The following is a 19,138-nucleotide window of genomic DNA, read 5'->3' on the forward strand; positions in this document are numbered from 1 at the left end:
TTAATGTGTCACCATAAGGTAATGTCACGTCATCATTGAAAATAAAAAATGTCGCATCAGTAATTCTATTAAATATTTAACTTCTTGTATCAAATTGAAACTTAAATTAAACAGTATGGATGGTTTTGAAAAAAAAAAGTTTAAGCACCAAAATGGAACAAAGTAATAATTTTAACTTGGAGACCTGCTCATGAACTTACTTCTTCCAAAATCACTGCAACTTCCATGCTCTCACTGCCCCTTTGAATCTTTAAGATTACCTTATCCCCCACATTGTATTCATCCAATATTTTGCTTAACTCTCCTTTGTTTTTAACCTGAATACGAATGTCGTACTATTACCGGCACAGAATCGTCAAAATTATTCGAATGCATGTAGCCATCGAGAACAATGAAGTTGATATCAATATTGACAAGGAAGAACAGATACTCACCGGTTTGTTGTCAACTGCAAGAATGATATCCCCGAGTATAAGATTACCTGCGAAGCCCCTGTTGGTAGGGAGTAGTCCGGCCTTGGCTGCAAAACTGTTGCCGGGAACCTAAAGACCCGTGTTCCAAATGTAAGAAAGTTCACATCTTTATCAACAGCACGGTTGTACTTTAAAAGTTCGATCTAAATTTGGGGTACCTGGAGGATAAGGGCCCCTTTTCGAACATTAAGTTGATTAGCAATCAGGTCGGGAGCGATTTCGATATTCAAACCTGCTCGAACAGCCTGCAAGTGTATTAACAATGAGATAGGAAGCACTAAAGCTTGTTCACATGCTCAACTCTTGATAATGATACCCATCATCGTTTTAGACCCGAATATTTCAGACGTGCGTTGAGTGATCGTTTAACGCAGAGTAGGTGAAAGTAAACGGTCTTTATCAATGAGACGTGAAATGGGGGAGACCAAGAATTTTACCATTAATGAAACTTACTTTGCCGAATTTGATCAGCTGAGGTACAATCTTGAGCACAGTGGAGGACGGAATGGCAAAACCTACACCTGCCGATGTGCCTGAAATATGAATACCAAAATCGGAATGCGTTATGTTAACTGGACCAGGTGTGAGTTCAGATACAGGTCTGGTATGAGTATGGTGAAATTTTTTAGATATTTTTCACGGCAATCGGAGGGTCATTTTCTCAAACCGATGCCTGGATATGTGTCTGACACCAACATATGCAATAAAGGGCGAAAAACATCGAATGACCTGTCTGTGTGAATATAGCTGTATTAATTCCAATCAAGTTCCCTTTTGAATCCAACAAAGGACCTCCACTGCAACAAAAGAAAGAGAACCAAGTAGCAGCTGCAGTGAAAAACTTGTTTAAAGACTTTACTTTAAAGAGGATTCGACAAATCATTTGGCGAACCTGTTTCCGGGATTGATGGCTGCGTCTGTTTGAATTCCGCCTCCAATTGTTACTCCGGTTTGACTAAAAATGTCTCTATTCAATCCACTGATAACACCAACGGTAAGGGTATGATCGAAACCAAATGGATTTCCAATCGCCAGACATTGCTGCCCTACTCTCAGCGAAGATGATTGCCCGACCTTAATTGGTCTCAACAAATCTTCCGAGGCTTCTACCTAGCAATGTTGAAGAGATCAGCATCAGTTCATTATAATCTTTTCAGCAAACTTGCATATTATAGAGCGAATGTACAATCTACGTTACTCGGATTTCGGGTTTGAGTATCAGACACATGTATGTGTTTGACACAAGTATGTTCAATTCGAGAAAACATACCTTTAAAACAGCAAGGTCTTTGGTGCGATCGGCACCGATCAACTTTCCCTCAAAATTCTTTTGTACCCTTTAAAACAGCACTTAAAACAATAAGAGAAACAGCTGGACCACTCGAAATTTCAATACAAGATAATGAAACTAAGTTTACCAGCAAAGGCTAAGGGCACTGAGATCTCACCCATCAGATGCTAGGATATTAACTCGTGCAACGACTTGCCCTGGACTTGGATTTCTCGAGAGGGAATTACCTATCACTGAACATACAAACAGAACGGTTAACCTGATACAGATTACATCGGAGGATGTTTCCGTTACGCATCAAATAAGATTCTCTGGTTCCTTATATAATCATGTATACTCGTCAAAGCAGATAAATGCTATGGAAAACAGATAAGTCAATTGAACTGTTGTCCTTGATCGATATATGGTTCTCTGAGTTCATCTATCAGCTCTTACTGTTATAATCTAAGGAAATAAATCGAAGGCGAGGGAAAGAATAAACGAGGTAATGAAAGAGAAATCTGATTATTGAATTTAGGAGACCAAAGACGTATCATAAATGACTCGTAAACAAACAAGACTTCTACATGGTTGATTCTAACACGTACCATGATAGTTTGTCACAATATGCCCCTTTTCATCCCAGACGACCCCCGAACCGTTTCCTTCTGGAATCTGCCAGTCAACATAATGGTGTCCTTTGATGAGTTAATTAGCACGACGGCATTTTAACGTTAGTTCCACAAAATACTTAAGCGTATGTGTGCATAAGAGAGCAAGAGTCATAAGCATGGTCCTGTGAATAAGAAATATACCTCAACAGCACCAGTTATATTAAGTTGAGGGCGCAACGTTACATCGAATATGTTGACAACAGAGTAGGTATTGTTTTCAAAGAGTCGGACGATTCGTTCCTGCCAAATCGATACATACAAGTTCAACATGTGGTAAATACCAAGAAAGAAGAATCCGAACTATAAACTAATCACTGAATTCCAAAAGGGGCACAATAATTTTTGTTGAAAATGAACCTCGGAAGGGAAGAGAGCTCCAGAAGGGAACACCGTGGGAGTTACATCTTCAACCGTCACCAATGGATCCCCCAACGCTAGAGCTGCACATCCACAATTCATCCGATCATCAGAAGCAAATTGCTAGAAGTACAGAGATAGTACAAAGGAAGGTATGACATAAAACTCGAAGCGTCCACCAACACCGCATCCTTTGAACAACACGGTTCCCATTTATCACTTTTTTTTTGCACATTCTCAAACTATAAAAGTGGTTTTCGATTTATTACAGCTACGAATTTTACTGACAAGTGCATTCAAATAGATGAAACCAGATTTGAACTCAATGACACGAGTAAACTAGGTAGTCAATGACGATACAATAGACTAAATACAATTATCAATCGAGCAAGGGAGGCTTCAATACTTCATCGACCGACATAACCGATTCATACGAATTAAGTTCTTAAAGTGGCAAAGGGGAAAATCAGAGCTGAAATGTGCAGACCTGATAAATACTTTGAAGGAAGTAAACTCCCATAGGCAATAAGACTCGCCAGCAGTACTCTCCTACTCGCAAAGGGTATGCTTTTTCCTATAATTACTTCACCCAAATTCGCCATTCGTTCACTAACCATCCTAAGAGCATCAATAAACCGACATTAAAAGCTTACACATAAAATTTTGTGTCCGTCCCTATGTATATGAACATATAACATACGTGTTTGTTTGGCATCCGTACTTGCACAAATACGTTAATAACCGCATACAAATATATACTCCTATGCATATGGATGCCGATAATAATAGTGCATCACATTGTAATGATGCTTCTACACAATACATACACAAGTATATACTGATACATGTATAAATCATTTCAGGATGTAGATGAGACGAGACAGATCGCAAACTACTCGAGTTCGACTCGGTCAACATTCTAATTGAATGGATTCAACTCAAGTTCTTAATGGACTGAAATGAACTATTTGATACTCGACTTGAAAAATCCTAAATCTTCAATTTTCAATTAATTATTAATAGTATTAATATTTATATGTTTTTTCCAAATAAATACAATATAAGGTTTTTCATGTACTTAAGGTTCATGATCGAGTTTGAGTTCGAGCTTCAATCGAGGTACAAATTTTTTTCAAGTTCAAGTTTTTTAGAACTCAAGTCGAACTTCATATTTCTATTGAGTTCGAATCGAGCTTGATAATTTTAAATTAATGAGCTTTCAAGGCGATTTGAGTTCAAATTTAAACTTTTTGAAATGAGTTCAGACTGAACTCTAAACGAAAATATTGTGAACCTTAAATGAACAGTTCATAAACATTAAACGAACACAAATACCTTAAAAAATAAGTAAAGTAATACAAACATGATATTAAAAATTTAAACAAATACGAATCGAACCGAATATAAACACCTTCAAAACTAAACAAACGAACACAAATATAACCTAGCTTATTCAAGCTCGGGTACACCCCTAATTTCTCAACATTTAACTAGACTACTTTACAGCCCTCAATCCATTCATGAATATACATGCCTACACATGAAACACAGGCACAATTACTCTTATGAACACTAGAAAACCAAACCAAACCCATCTAAAAAGAGGCAAAGGAAATTAATTTCACCAAGCAAAGAGAGCTTAATGGGTACAAAAGATTAGCAGAATTGAGTGAAGAAAAGTAAAAACTAACCTCAAAATTGAAATGGGTTTATGTGAACCATTGGAACAGAAAGTAGACAAGAGTTCTCGACGACTCATGACTTTGTAGCTATTAAGGTTTAATGAACAAGAATTGTTGCAAACAGAGACTTGCATTTTTCTGGGTTAATTATGAATTTGATGAGTTGCATAAATTAACAAAGAAGAAGAAAATTAAACGATGGAATAAAAATTGCTTCTTCTTTTTTTGCGTTAAAGCTAAGTGGCCGTGGAGGAGCAGAGAAGAAGAGTGGATGATGATAATACACTGATTCGTGTCTGTTTTTTAAATGTTACATTTGGTAATTAATATTTAAACTATTAATTTTGATATATTTTTATTTTATTTTAATATCGTCGTTAAAATTTTAATAAAGTTAATGTGATATATTTCGGTGAACATAATCAATCCAATGTGTGAACTAAAGAAATGACGAGTCACTAATATAATTCAGTTTTAAACCCATCAGACGGTAAACCATGAAGATCGGATGATGAAAAAAATGAAGAGTTCATCATCATTTCATTGATTTTAGAATTAAAGTATTTCTCAGTGAAACGATGGACAAAATCGCTTTCAATAGGTCGAAAAGTGGGACTAAAAGTTTGGACTTCATCGATCGACATATACGATGGTCAGTGATTGTAGAAGGATTGGGTTGGCCGTTGAGATCGTTCGTTAAGTTTTAAACGGCGGGATACTAAAATGAAACAAAAACTAAATGTTATGTTGGTTTTAAAAAAATGAAAGTTTAAGAACTAAAACAAATAAAATTGATAGTTTAAGTATTAAATGTGTAGTCCCCTTTTTATATATCAAATTACCTAATCAACCATTTTTGTTCAAATTACCCAAAAAGTCCTCTACATTACATATTTACTAGAACTTAAAATATCATTTTTGCTTTGTTTTAATATTTATTTTTTTTTAAATTGTCTAACGATTGTATTAGGTTTCAATTTGGCATGCGTTAAAAACTTAGTGGCATCGATGATGTGTAATTATTTTCCTTTTTTGATAGTTGACATGTCTTGTAATATAACTTTCATGTCATCGGTATCGTTAAGTTTTTAACGTATGTATCAAATTGAAACCTAAAATAAATGTAGACATAATTTTTAAAAAAATAAAATTTAAATACTAAAATATATAGTTTAGATACTAAACATATAATTTATTAAACTATTAATTGAATTTTTCAGGCTTAATCTTTAAATTGCCCATAAATTATACTATTTTTTAATCGTGACATTTACTTATTGAAAATTTAATCTTTGTAGTAATTACTTGTCATTAATTTGCTCCTTTTCTTAATCCAATGGAAAAATAATTATTTAATTAATAATTAAATTAAAATAACTTTTTATTTGAAATTATAAAAGATTGACTCATGAACTCATGTCATTTCTTTCGGAACAAAGTTAGAATCAATATTTGAGAATGATGAATTATTGAGTAAAATATACAAATAATCTTTCGATTATAGAAGTTATTTTATTGAGTATCTTGACTGTTAAAAAGTAATAAAATAATCCTCCGACTATAAGACGTTGATTTTTTTCTAGTTTGATGTTGCTTATTTTTCTTTGTATGAGCACAGCTGGCTGTCGGGGGAGAAAGAGTGGTATTTCTACTGTCCGAGGGACCAGAAATATTGAAACAATGCAAGGCCGAACCGAGTCACCGGAGCCGGGCTTCGGAAGGCTACCGGAACAGATAAGCGTATCTACTCATCTGATGGCATCGACTGTATTGGTTTGAAGAAGTCTCTTGTGTTCTATAGAGGCAGAGCTGCTAAAGGGATGTAAACCGATTGGATGATGCATGAATTCTAGCTACCTTCGACATCGGACTCAACACCGACATCGAAGAAACTCGTAGTCGGAACCCTTCCTGAAAATGTAATGACTCCCTTTACTCATGATTTTTGTATGTTGTTTGATTATTAACTGTTTGATTGGTCTTGTTTCCTACAGGATGCATGGGCTATTTGGTAGGATATTTGAAAAGACGAGTCACATGGCACAAAGAGCTATGTCCCACACTTGGACCTCTTGCACTCGGTTCGGATCGGAGAACGTTTCTTGCACAACCGAAATCAGATCAATGGTGCCGTTAGACGACACCTGTGAACTTCAACAAGGCTGCACCGCCGGTTTTTCGGGTCTAGATGTTCCTTCGAATAAATCGTTCCATCAGACAGTCTACAGGCCATCTCCATTTCATGTATCCAATGCAGACCTTCAAAACAACTTGATGTTGATGTCTGGTTCGTCCACCAAGTGCACCCTTGAAGCCTCTTCCATGCTGATGAGTCCTCCGATGATTGCCGACATCACCAAGGCCGATTTTGGAGGGCAACACCAGCAATACAGTAGTTTCAAGGATCAAAATAAAACCAATAACTTCAAAATCGATTCGTAGTCAAGTGAGCGAGCAGCGTACTAATCGGTATGAAACTTCCTAATGGGAAAAATGCTGAAATTCAGTTCCACATTTCATCAATCACCAGTATAGCAAAAACAATTTCTGGAAGGAAAATCTAGCTCTTAGAGGACTGCTTTTCCTTTTCCTTCTGGATTTTCAGAACCTTCTTCACAATCTTTTGCTCTTCGACCAAGAAGGCTCGAATGATCCTTCCGATAACAAAAAAACCAGGAAGAGGAAAATAAGATTCGCATTGATCACTTCGAACAAAGAACACCAATAAAAAAAAAACATTTCACAGTCATTACACAATGCTCATAGTCGTACCTTTCTCTAACGGCGCTGCCTGACAAAACTCCGCCATAGGAACGATTCACAGTCCTTCGGTTACGAGGCAAAAGAGACTGCTTGTGTTCAGCAGGTGAGGAATCTGCATACAAGACATATAAGAAAACCATGATAACAAGCTCAAAGCTCTCCAAATCGAATCAATCAACCACATGTTCAGAAAGAACCGAAAACTAACCACCAGGACAAGTAACATGAAAATGGTATATATTTCTGCACTGGTCAAAAAGCGTAACATTTCTACCGGCTAATGCCGCAAAATAAACCAACACAGTCTGTAAACTGCTTCAAATGAATATGCAACAAAGTTTTCCCCGTAAATGAATCCAAAACGACCGCGGTGATCGACATTTATCACCAGTTGCTAATCTTTTTTACAAACACATCGGTATTTTGGGAATCCAAACCATCAAAACAAACATAATACACTACCAGTAATCAGCACTACCTTGGATCACAAAATCATGAAATAGAACTAATCTTAACAGACTCATCAATCCATATATAATTCAAAACAGAAATTCAATAAGCAAACATGAAAGTGAACATATTTAGTTAACCTAATTAGGGCTGTAAATGAGACGAGTTGAACCCAAGTATTACTGAGCCTGACTAGACTCAAAAAGTTTAAAACTAAGATCGACTAGACTTGAAAGCTCGCTACTTAAAACTATCAAACTCGACTCTAATTCAAAATCAAAATTTGAAAAATCATTCTTGGACTTAGCTCAATGGAAGCTCGAACTCAAACCTAAATGTCATACTGCCTTTTTGAACCCAAAAAAACATATACATGTTAATATTATTAATAATTTAATTTAAAAATTAAAACTTTAATATATTATTTTTTTCAAGTTGGGTATCAATTAAGAACTCGAGTCAGAGTTAAAATACATTCAAAGACCAAACTTTGATCGAATCGAAATCTAATAACTTACCATTACTATCTATATCGCCTCATTTGCATCCCTAAATCTAACAATAAGAATTCAGATTCCTAACTAAAAACTCCAACTTCAAACCAAAAGAAACTAGAAATTATAAAAAAAATAAAGAACTTACACCCTGAATTCGCTTTCCAGTGACAGGACACTTTGGCCCACTTGCTCTCTTCTTAGTAGTCTGATAAACCAATTTCCCACCTTCAAAAAGAAAGATCCATCACCATTTACATACAAAATCGACAGCAGAGTAGAAAAACGGCATCGTTTTCGAAACTTCAAGGCTTACCGGGGGTCTAAACGACACGGTGTTGATTCGATTTGGTAGCATAGCTATGGCGAGTGCGGTAGGTGAGCCTTTGAACCATTTTCGTTTTAGGGTTTTATTTTCTCAGCTTTGTTTCAGAAAGAGGGGGGGGGGGGGGAAGGTCGGAGACAGACGATAAGGCCAAAGCGGCTATAAATTGGAGAAGATGATGCATAAATATGGATTCTTTTGTATGTAAGCCCCGGTTATGATTTGTACGGTTCTTTTGTATAGATCGTACGGTTGTAGTTTGATTCATATTTAAAGTTATAATAAACTACACATTTAGTATCGTGTTAAAAACTTAACATACAGCCTAACGAACATAGTTTTAGTGAACAGACAACCAATTCGAACGATGGATCACGAGAGAATGACCTGTCGACCAACATAGTACAATTTCAAGTTCATCGGACAGTTGACGACATAGATCGAATGATGAAGAAGTTGAATAATCCATCATCGATTTGAGAAAATTGAGGTATTTTCGATGAAATGGAGGTCAAAATCTCGTTCAATGAGTCAAAAAGATACGCACTGTATAGTTTGGGCTTCATCGGTTAACAAATGCAATGGCCAGTGACTATAGACACGACATTCGACAAACTCGTTTTTTAAGTTTTTAACAACGACGTATTAAAATGAAATAAAAACTAAATGTTAGATGTAATTTTGAACAAATTAAAATTTTAGGTACAACAACAAACCAAAATTAATAGTTTAGATATTAAAATCGTAATTTACCCTTTAAGTTACATGAACGAAGGAGTATGCAATTGTCTTCAATTTCAAATCTTGATCCTTAGAATTTTATAATTTTGACATCTAATATAGAATTAAAATGTATCTCCGTTTTTTCTTAATTTGCTATATTAAATTTTGAATTTTTGATCTTATTTAAAAGATATAATACCTCATCCTACTAATTCAACTCATATATGAATATATGATCGTTTATATTCAATTACTGACCAAGGAGTTGTGCAGTTATAGAGAATAATTAGTTCAAGTAATAAGCAGTTTGATATTACTTAAACAAAATTTTAAGTTTAAATTTTTATGTATGCAAAGAATTCCACTGAGAGACTCATCCATCAAAGTCAAATGTATGATACGGGTTGACCCGAATTAATCAGCAAAACCCTAAAATCGAGAGAGAGAATAAGCGGAGGTAGCCAAACAATCAACCACCTCTTGGAATATATAAGTGGTTGATAAGTGTTCAAATTTCTTTATGTGAAAAACCCAAAGTGCAACTTTATCTCCTTCCAATTTATGCCCTAATATACAATGATGTGATTTCCTCATCATCACATAGGCAGGATTGGAGAATTTGATGAAAACAAGAACAATTAATCTCTATGGCCTCCTTAATCCTCTTCTATTATTCACGCTCGGCATCCTATAGTTGGATAAAACTTAGGTGAGATCTATGATCTCCGGTAAAAACTCGGAAATTCTTCTTTTGGTGCATGGCCGGACTCTATAGGCGGGAGACGGTGTTAATAGATCTATTACCTCGACCTCTCGTGCAGCATCGGAGCTAGGGACATGATCTTTCACAACTTCAACTTCAGTGGTTAATGGTTTCTCTCTTGTCCATGGCTGTCGATCTCCATTGCCTGCTACCGTCGCTGATGATTGCTTCTGAACCCGACGTTCCTTCTCAATAGTGCTTGTATCGGTTCCTTCTGCTATCCTTACCGGTGAACAAATGAAATCAAAAGGCTGTGTGGGGTATGCTCCAAAAGTGGAAGAGTTCACTCGTTTTTCATTATCGGTAATCGATAGTTTCTCTTTTAACCATGGTGGTGGATCTTCATCGGCTTCCACAGCATATGTAAACCACATGCCCCTCAAAGATTCCATCCCAGCAGTGCTTGTAGCTGCACATTCAGTGGCCTTACTAGTTGGGGAATCGATTAAAACTAATGACTCAACATTATGTACTCCAAGATTGGATGATTCTCCTAGTTTTCTTGTTCCGTATTCTTCAATGTGTTCGAATTGTTCATTAGAAGTACCACATGTATCACCGAGTTCGTCACATTCGTCCATGTTATCACAATCATCTTCGCATACAGATTCGTCTGGTTCAGTATAGCAGGGGAGCTCATCCATGGAGCAAACTTTAACTTTCATCTGCTCCGGCAAGCTCGGGCAACAAGCAGAATGATTTGTGTATTTCGTCAAGAAGTAGTTTACCGTGACATTCAAGCTGATCAAATAACAGCATTACACATTAGCTAACCAATGATTGACCTAAACGAAATAGTATTAACCTGGGATAAAAGAAAACATATACCTCTGCCAGGCAGGGAGGGTGAGCATCGTATATGCGAGTTTGATCTTGTTGGCGACTCCAGAAAAAGATTTAAAAGTCGCAGCCGATTGTCTCACAGCCACTGATTCTTGAGGGTGCTGCCAGGCCCACTCAAACTGCAGGCATCAACACATCAGAAAACATTGTTATGTTAGGAGCAAACCATAGGCAGAATGGTCTATTGCATAGTATTATGTCTAATAAAATCAGGAAGTTCTGGAATTTTCGAACTCAGTAAGCATTCTTCACCGATTAACAATGTCTCTGAGGGTGTAAATATTCCGCATTTAAAAAAAATCCGTCATTCTATCTCCCTCTCTCTCTGCCTCGAGAATCGACTTAAAAACACATTTATATATAGCACTTAACAAATTTCACAATAAAGAACACTAAAGGTTTCCAGCCATGGCCAAAGTTCATCAAAAGAAACAAGATATTCTGCTGCTGACACCGGACTAGATAATCGAACACGATAAAAATCCAGGTGGAACATAGCTTTCAAACTCAACAAAACCTCTTGTTACAACAAACAAGGTAGGATTCCGAGAGAATGTATACAAAGGAACATCAACAAGAGCTAAACGATGCGACTAGTAAGATCAACCATCAACCATCATAAAAACAACATTTCAAGCATACCCTAACATTTTCCTACTATTCCCCAAAACCACGGATGGTCCGAGAGGGGCTAACAAGGCAGTCTCCCCTCTCAAAATTTCGATTTCTCATATAATTTGGACAATGTTTTGTATTTTCTATATATAAACTGTTTTCAACCCTAAAATTTTGATACTAAAGCATGAAAAATCAAGGTGGAACATAGCTGTTGATCCCAACAAAACCTCTTGTTACAACAAGCAAGGTGGGATTATGCGAGAATGTACACAAAAGAAAATCAACATGGGCTAAACAATGCGACTAGTGAGTAGTGAGATCGACCATCAACAGTCATAAAAACAACATTTCAAGCATACCCTAACATTTTCCTACTAATCCCCAAAACCATGGATGGTCCGAGAGGGGCTAACGAGGCAGTCTCCCCTCTCAAAATTTTGGATTCTCATATAATTTGGATAATGTTTTGAATTTTCTATTGATAAACTGTTTTTGACCCTAAAATTATGATAGTAAAGCATGAAAAATCAAGGCGGAACATAGCTGTTGATCCCAACAAAACCTCTTGTTACAAGAAGCAAGGTAGAATTCTGAGAGAATATACACAAAAGAAAATCAACAAGGGCTAAATGATGCGACTAGTGAGTAGTGAGATCGACCATCAACAGTCATAAAAACGACATTTTCAAGCATACCCTAACATTTTCCTACTAACCCCAAAACCAGGGATGGCCCAAGAGGGGCTAACGAGGCGGTCTCCCCTCTCAAAATTTTGAATTCTCATATAATTTGGATAATGTTTTGAATTTTCTATTGATAAACTGTTTTCAACCCCAAAATTCTGATGATAAAGCATGAAAAATCAAGGTGGAACATAGCAGTTGATCCCAACAAAACCTCTTGTTACAACAAGCAAGGTGGGATTCTTGAATGTACACAAAAGAAAATCAACAAGGGCTAAACGATGCGACCAGTGACTAGTGAAATCGACCATCAACAATCATAAAAAAACATTTCAAGCATACCCTAACATTTTCCTACTAAACCCCGAAACCAGGGATGGTCCGAGAGGGACTAAGGAGGCAGTTTCCCCTCTCAAAATATTGAATTCTCATATAATTTGGATAATGTTTTGTATTTTCTATCGATAAACTGTTTTCGACCCTAAAATTCTGATAATAAAGCATGAAAAATCAAGGTGGAACATAACTGTTGATCCCAACAAAACCTCTTGTTACAACAAGCATGACAAATCAAGGTGGGATTCTGAGAGAATGTACACAAAAGAAAAATCAACAAGGGCTAAACGATGCAACTGGTGAGTAGGGAGATCGACCATCAACAGTCATACCCCAACATTTCAAGCAGTCTCCCCTCTCCAATTTCGATTTCTCATATAATCTAGGTATCTTTTCTGTATTTTATATCGATAATCTGTTTTCGCCTCTAAAATTTTATAAATTCACTAGTTCCTCCGGCATAAAATTCTACCGTCCATACAAGAAAGTGATGCAACAGATTGGAATAGAAACATGTTATAAAAAACAGACTAAACACACACACACACACGTATATATGACCTGAAGAGCAGAAACATTTGTTGGAAAGCCATAAATGCACATAACCATCTCCCATGGGCGTTTTCTCTTTGTCCTCCAAGCACCGCTACCAATTTCCCCATTGTGCTGTCTAATCCGCCGCCGTGGGTTCACTGTAAATCTGCAGTTAGATAAACAGCTCGAGCTGAAAAAAGATGAAATATTTAATGGCGAAATACGAGAAGCATTAGAACCCATTAACTTGGGAAGCAGAAAGAGTAGAATCTGACCCGATATAAGTCTGGCCTTTGTGACGAGGGCTGAGAGAGGTTAACAGATAACAAGCGAAGAACCCTTTTCCGGGCTTGCTTTTGTTTTCACCTCCATATTCTGTGATTTGTTCATCGGAATTCTGGGATTTGATGTTGTTCGTCACCGATTTTGTCTGCTTGAAATACTCATTGATGGATTTCGAGTCTCCTGCTTCCTTGCTCCTCTTTGGAGCAGCTTTCCCCTTTCTCATCGATCTCGAACTTAACCAATTTTGAAATTCTAGTAGAGAAAATGGATTCGATTCAATCTAACCGTTGAAATTTTAGTTTTGGGTAAATTTCATATTTTCATCACTCAATTTTACTCTTGCTACAATTTTGATCACCGAAGTTTAAAATATGGGTAAATTACAAATTTGGTAATTGAACTTTACTCTTCCTCCTATTCCACTTATTATACTTTCACTTTTCAATTTTCTCACTGAACTTAATACATTTGATTTTTTTTGTTACTCATTTGTTTCCTCACTAACGGCGTTATGACGGGGCTTTTTTTAAAAAAAATCCAATGGATAAAGTTCAGTGATTAAAATAAAAAAAAATAAAAGTATAACGAGTGAAATAAGAGATAAAATAAAGTTTAGTGAATAAATTTATAATTTATCGATTAAAAATAGAATAAAAAAGTCACATCTAATGTCGTTAGTGAGAAAACGACCGATTGACCAAAAAACTAAATGTATTAAGTTCAATGAGGAAATTAAAACGATTTAAAGCATAATAAGTGAAACACGAGAGAGATAGTAAAGTTCAGTTACTAAATTTATAATTTACCTTTAAAATATTTGTACCACTTACGATTAGGGTAAAAAATAAATTGAAAATTCAGATCATAAGTTTTAGATCCAAACTCTAAACTCCAAATCGCAAACTTTTCACCTTCCACATCCTCAACCACTCATCGAACCACAGATTTAAATTATAGTTGCAATCGCATTTTTTTCACGGATATAATTGATGTTATTGCGTTCTTTGAGCGTATAATTGTCATGATTTTTCCAAATGAATTGATTTTTTAAAAATAAATAACGAAAAAACAACGGAATAACGTTCCGCGATTGGCGCTATCCATTAAATTATAACCACGATCCACCGTTATTGTTGTGATTCCGATTCATACTACTATTTTCCGCAATAGCAACCTCGGATATCGTCGATATTACGATATAGTAACCGTTATATCTCTATCCGACCGCTATTTGAATTCCTACATCGAAACCCCCTCAATCATCCACCCTTTATTTGGTGATTTTATTTTTTCCAATGATATCCATATCCTGAGATAACCGAAGCTTTGCCTTTAGTTATAAAGGAAAGTGGGAGATGATGAACCAGAGAACAATATTCAAACAAAGTTGAATGTAAGTGTTGTCGTTGTCTTATTAGGTGATTAAATTTATTTAACTGAATTAAAATTAATATTAAATTGATAGAATGTATAATTATTGATGATCAAATGTGTAGTTATATTAAGTTTTCTTAACAACCACGCCGCCACTCTGTTAGATGTAACAACAAGTGACTTGATTTGTAAAATTTCAAAATCAATGACCAAAATGAAAAGAAGTAATAGTTAAGTGGCCAAAAATAGTTTACCCAAAAATGGGATTGGACCCCTCCTTTTGAAATTTTAGTTTTGATAAATTACAAACTACATCACTTAACTTTACTTTCTCTCTAAACTTAGTTATTAAAGTTTAGAATATTTTAATTTAATCATCAATTTTCAAATTACTCATATTTTAATCACTCTAATTTATTTTATTATTTATATTTGACCCTAACGATCCATCCTAACTTCATTCTTAAGTTGATATTACAAAACAATTTGGCTTCCTCGCCCATGTAGGTCGTTGGAAAAAAATTCCCATATAGGGCTCTACCCAAATTATTTCTTGAAATGAGATATTTGCTACAGTGACCTCATTGGTCGCCAAGTAGGGATTCATCATTAAAACGGTGGCCGACCAAATCGAAATATCCTTAACCGAATTAATCGAACTTTTTTTTCTTTAACCGTTAACCGAACCAAACTTTTTTTGAAAGTATTAACCGAACCGAATAAATTTTGGTTAATTCGGTTAATTTTCGAATTAACATAAATTTTTGTAGTATTTTAGAATTTAATATTTTTAATTAAAATAATAATAATTTACAATTAATTTAAATAATATATAATTAATTTGATTCAAACATTTTGCATTTAGTAATGAGATTATTTTAATTAATTAATATTGATTTGAGTTTTAAATGAGTTTTAAATGGATTGGGCTTAATATAATTATATTTAAAGGTTAATTCAGTTAATTAACCGATTTCGAACTGAATTAACCGTTAATCGAATTCTAAAAAAATCCTTAATCGTTCCCCGACCGAACTAATTTGGTGGCCGACCGAATTAATCGATCGGTTAATTCGGTTAAAACCGAATTTTGAACACCCTATCGCCAAGTGTTCCATAGGTCGTCAAGTGCTCCTTGCGACAAAGCCTCTTATGTTGTAGCAAATCTTCTCTTTTCCCTCGCTGTTGCAGCTTTATAGGTCGCCATGTGCTCTTAGAGACCTATGGTGGTCACTGTAGCAATCACCCTACTTAAGCAAATAATTGTTCAACTACACTATGTGAAGAATTTTTTTTTTCCATTGTATTATTCAAACACTTTTGCCAAATATTTGGGTACCAACATAATTAAAAATGGGTTTTTAGTATTAAACAACAACTTAATGGATTTATATACAAATTATTTTACCACCCCAATAATCATATGTAAATTCATATGTAAATCTTAATTGTGTCTTAGTTATGCCCTGACCCTGGACCGGAGAGCTACTCCTGACCTAAATTTTTTCTATAAAAAATACAAATAATTAATAAATAAATATGAAATTTTTAAAAAATAAATTAAACACTTATAGATAATATAGTGATAATATTTTTGTTTTATCAACAAGTTGAAATTGTGTCCCAACAAGCACATGGTTTTATAATTATGAGCCACCCATTAGGTAACACATACCTAATCACATGTGACGTGACTTTCATGTATTTTCATATAAATAAATAATGAAAAAAGAAATTACTATATAAAAAATTAAGATTGAGTAAACTACGTATTTAGTACCTAAACTATTAGTTTTGATTTGTTTTAGTATTTAAACTTTTAAAATGTTCAAAATCATATCTAATGTTTAGTTTTTGTTTCAAAATCATCTTATTTGTTTAATTCTTAATTTTTCGGTAAAATATTACTTTTTTAAAATTATTTTTACTAATTAAAAGTATAAAATATTTATTTGTATAATAAAACGGAAAATTAATTTAAATTTAAATAATTATGTTTATCTAATTTTTAAAAATAAAAATTAAATTGAATCAAATATTTTAACAAAATCTTATATTATGATTGAAATAAAGAGGTGAGATGAAATCTGAATCTTAGATCCAAGATGCAAATCTTTTATTGTATAATTAGATCCAATAATTTTATTTTATTTTTTTAAATATTTATTTTAATATAATGTATATTATTACTTTTGAATAGAATATCGTGCATAAGAATGGACACGAGACCCGAATCTGACGAGTTATGACCCGATCTGATCGAATTTTTTAAAAAATTGGATTAGGGTCGTGTTAGGTTTGGGTTTAGGGTCCCAAAAATAATATAAAAATACCTTATATATTTAAAGATAATTACAATAATATCCATCTTTATATTGTTTTTAAATTAAGTCCCTATGTATTAAATAAAATTAATAATTTTATATTATTTCATGTTTTTAGGTTGGAGTCAGATTTTATCTCAAAAGTCAGGCCGGATTTTGGGTCGAATAGAATTACTCGAAACTCAGGTCGAGTCGAGTTTTAGATAAAGGTCTAAAAATTTCAGGTCATGTCAGGTTGGCTGAAAACCCACTCAACCCGACCTATGCTAATCCCTAATAGTGTGTATTATTTAAGATATAGTTCATGAATTTCTATTTATGGTTTAAATTTACAATTACAGTTTAGAATTTTATATTTTAAGATCTATTAAAACAATAATCCATAAAAGATATATTTTGGGTAAATTATGCATTTAGTATCTAAACTAATAGTTTTGATCTATTTTAATACATAAACTTTCAATTTTTTCAAAACCATACCTAAAGTTTAGTTTTTGTTTCATTTTAGTTCCCCATTCAAAATATAACGTTAAGTTTTGAAAATAAAATTGACCAAAATTAATAGTTTAAGTACTAAATGCTTTAAGTTTTTAACGGTGGGGCACTGAAATAAAACAAAAATTAAATATTAAGTATAGTTTACAAAAATAAAAGTTTATGTACTAAAATGGCTGTCCCTTATTCCCAAATGTAATGGGGTAAGGGGAGGTAAGATAGTAGGCTGCCCCCAACATTAGGTTGAGAGCAGCTTCCGTAGGAGACATCCAAATTATGAAATACCCTACATGAAACTCGATCCCACGACCTCAAGGTTAAGAACCTTGTGCTCTATCAACTAAGTTGGATTGTCATTTAGATACTAAATGTGTAATTACGCTTTATTTTATTCGATATTAGGTATTGATTTTGATAATTTTCACTTTCTTCTTATAAAAAAACAGGGTAAATTATAGTAAATGGTTATTAGACTATACAATTTTTTTACAATAAAAGTTTCATAAGTTACAAAATAGTCATTAAACCTATTGAATTATTACAAAATGATCATTATATTTACCGAACTATTGCAAAATGAATGTTGAAACTTATCAAATTGTTATAAAATAGTTTTTGAATATATCAAAATTTATCATTATCTTATAACATATAATGATCATTTTATAATATTTTGATAAATGTAAATATCAATTTATAATTTTGAAAACTTAAATGGTTAAAAATATAATTTCAACATAGTCTAATGGCTTTGTATGTTTTACAGCGCACGTGGCTCACTTTTGTCAAAGCGGCGCATCTTTGGGTCACGAGCTTTGCCCACTCTCACTGTCTTGGCACATGCAATGGGTTCTCAAAAGTATTTCCTTTTTGGATTTTTCTTAATAATAATGAATTTAACTATGATCCTTTTTTTTAATTTAACTATACTAATAAATAGTGTGATAAAGTATATAAATGTTTTCTCGATTATAGAGTATTATCTTATTAAGTTTATCGACTATTAAAAATTATAAAATAGTCACAGACTATTCATTATGTTTCAAAATCATCACTTTTCGTTAAAAAAATGACGGTTGTCTAACCTAGATGTTAATATGATGAATGAAATATGATTGTCATTTGAGATTTCAATATCATATTTTATTATATCATAGTTAGCATATTAACGTTCAGCCCAGAATACCGTCAATTTTTTTAATAAAAGATATCGAGTTTGGAAATATATCGGTGACAATTTTGTAACTTTTAATAGACAAGTGACTCCATAAAGTAACATTCTATAATCGGAGGATGATTTTATAACTTTTAATAGTCGATGAACTTAAATTGGTCCCCAACCTTCTGAATATTCAAATTTCACCCTCAATTCATCCAATTATGTAATTAATTTAAACCTTAGTTTAACCTAAATTTTGTTTTTTTAATATATAATAATATAAGTTGGCCTAATAATTTTATTAACAAGGAATGTGATTAGCATATACGTATTGTTTGGGATGAAATTGGAATAATTCAAAAGGTTAATGAAAGTTATAGTTTGGATATGAAATTGAAATGTTCAAAAGTTTGAGGACTACTATAAAATGATAGTCATAGTTTAGGGATAAAATTCAAAAAATATTTAAAATTTTACGGACCAATTTAAAATGAGGATCATACTATGTGAACA

General features: G+C 33.8%; 2 protein-coding genes and 1 long non-coding RNA gene across 4 annotated transcripts; all 3 read right to left on the bottom strand.

The window, feature by feature from the left end:
• Positions 1-123: 123 nt before the first annotated feature.
• On the bottom strand, positions 124-4,695 carry LOC120212917 (protease Do-like 8, chloroplastic). 2 transcript variants are annotated; one of them, XM_039211102.1, is made up of 13 exons: positions 4,466-4,695; positions 3,262-3,383; positions 2,775-2,857; positions 2,559-2,657; positions 2,352-2,418; positions 1,922-1,997; positions 1,744-1,810; positions 1,366-1,583; positions 1,203-1,270; positions 927-1,006; positions 632-718; positions 435-542; positions 124-317 (listed from the first exon to the last, which is right to left on the bottom strand). In XM_039211102.1, exons 1-13 carry the CDS (start codon positions 4,588-4,590, stop codon positions 189-191), a joined length of 1,329 nt encoding a protein of 442 aa, XP_039067033.1. In that variant the 5' UTR covers positions 4,591-4,695; the 3' UTR covers positions 124-188. The 2 variants fall into 2 exon arrangements, with proteins under 2 accessions (XP_039067033.1, XP_039067032.1); XM_039211101.1 differs by having other exon boundaries at positions 125-317; positions 3,262-3,392.
• A 1,320-nt stretch (positions 4,696-6,015) lies between these two features.
• LOC120212922 lies at positions 6,016-8,631 on the bottom strand. The gene is made up of 4 exons (XR_005524749.1): positions 8,480-8,631; positions 8,312-8,391; positions 7,229-7,331; positions 6,016-7,110 (listed from the first exon to the last, which is right to left on the bottom strand). It is a non-coding gene; the product is annotated as an uncharacterized LOC120212922 (long non-coding RNA).
• Positions 8,632-9,747: 1,116 nt separating this feature from the next.
• Positions 9,748-13,499, bottom strand: LOC120212918. The gene is made up of 4 exons (XM_039211104.1): positions 13,264-13,499; positions 13,016-13,154; positions 10,803-10,936; positions 9,748-10,715 (listed from the first exon to the last, which is right to left on the bottom strand). Exons 1-4 carry the CDS (start codon positions 13,494-13,496, stop codon positions 9,917-9,919), a joined length of 1,305 nt encoding a protein of 434 aa, XP_039067035.1. The 5' UTR covers positions 13,497-13,499; the 3' UTR covers positions 9,748-9,916.
• Positions 13,500-19,138: the final 5,639 nt, after the last annotated feature.

This window comes from Hibiscus syriacus, unplaced genomic scaffold, assembly GCF_006381635.1.
Source record: "Hibiscus syriacus cultivar Baekdansim isolate YM2019G1 unplaced genomic scaffold, ASM638163v2 tig00110017_pilon, whole genome shotgun sequence".
Taxonomy (NCBI): Eukaryota; Viridiplantae; Streptophyta; class Magnoliopsida; order Malvales; family Malvaceae; genus Hibiscus; species Hibiscus syriacus.

Bases quoted from the DNA above. Each gene is read 5' to 3' on its own strand.
- LOC120212917 (XM_039211101.1), bottom strand. From the start codon at position 4,590: ATGCAAGTCTCTGTTTGCAACAATTCTTGTTCATTAAACCTTAATAGC. The intron at 2,858-3,261 runs GTCTGCACATTT...GTGGATGTGCAG, and splicing joins TCCTTCAAAGTATTTATCAG to CTCTAGCGTTGGGGGATCCA. The intron at 1,811-1,921 runs GTGAGATCTCAG...GCTGTTTTAAAG, and splicing joins AATATCCTAGCATCTGATGG to GGTACAAAAGAATTTTGAGG.
- LOC120212918 (XM_039211104.1), bottom strand. From the start codon at position 13,496: ATGAGAAAGGGGAAAGCTGCTCCAAAGAGGAGCAAGGAAGCAGGAGAC. The intron at 10,937-13,015 runs GTCATATATACG...TGATGCCTGCAG, and splicing joins CAAATGTTTCTGCTCTTCAG to TTTGAGTGGGCCTGGCAGCA. The intron at 10,716-10,802 runs GTATATGTTTTC...TTATTTGATCAG, and splicing joins ACCCTCCCTGCCTGGCAGAG to CTTGAATGTCACGGTAAACT.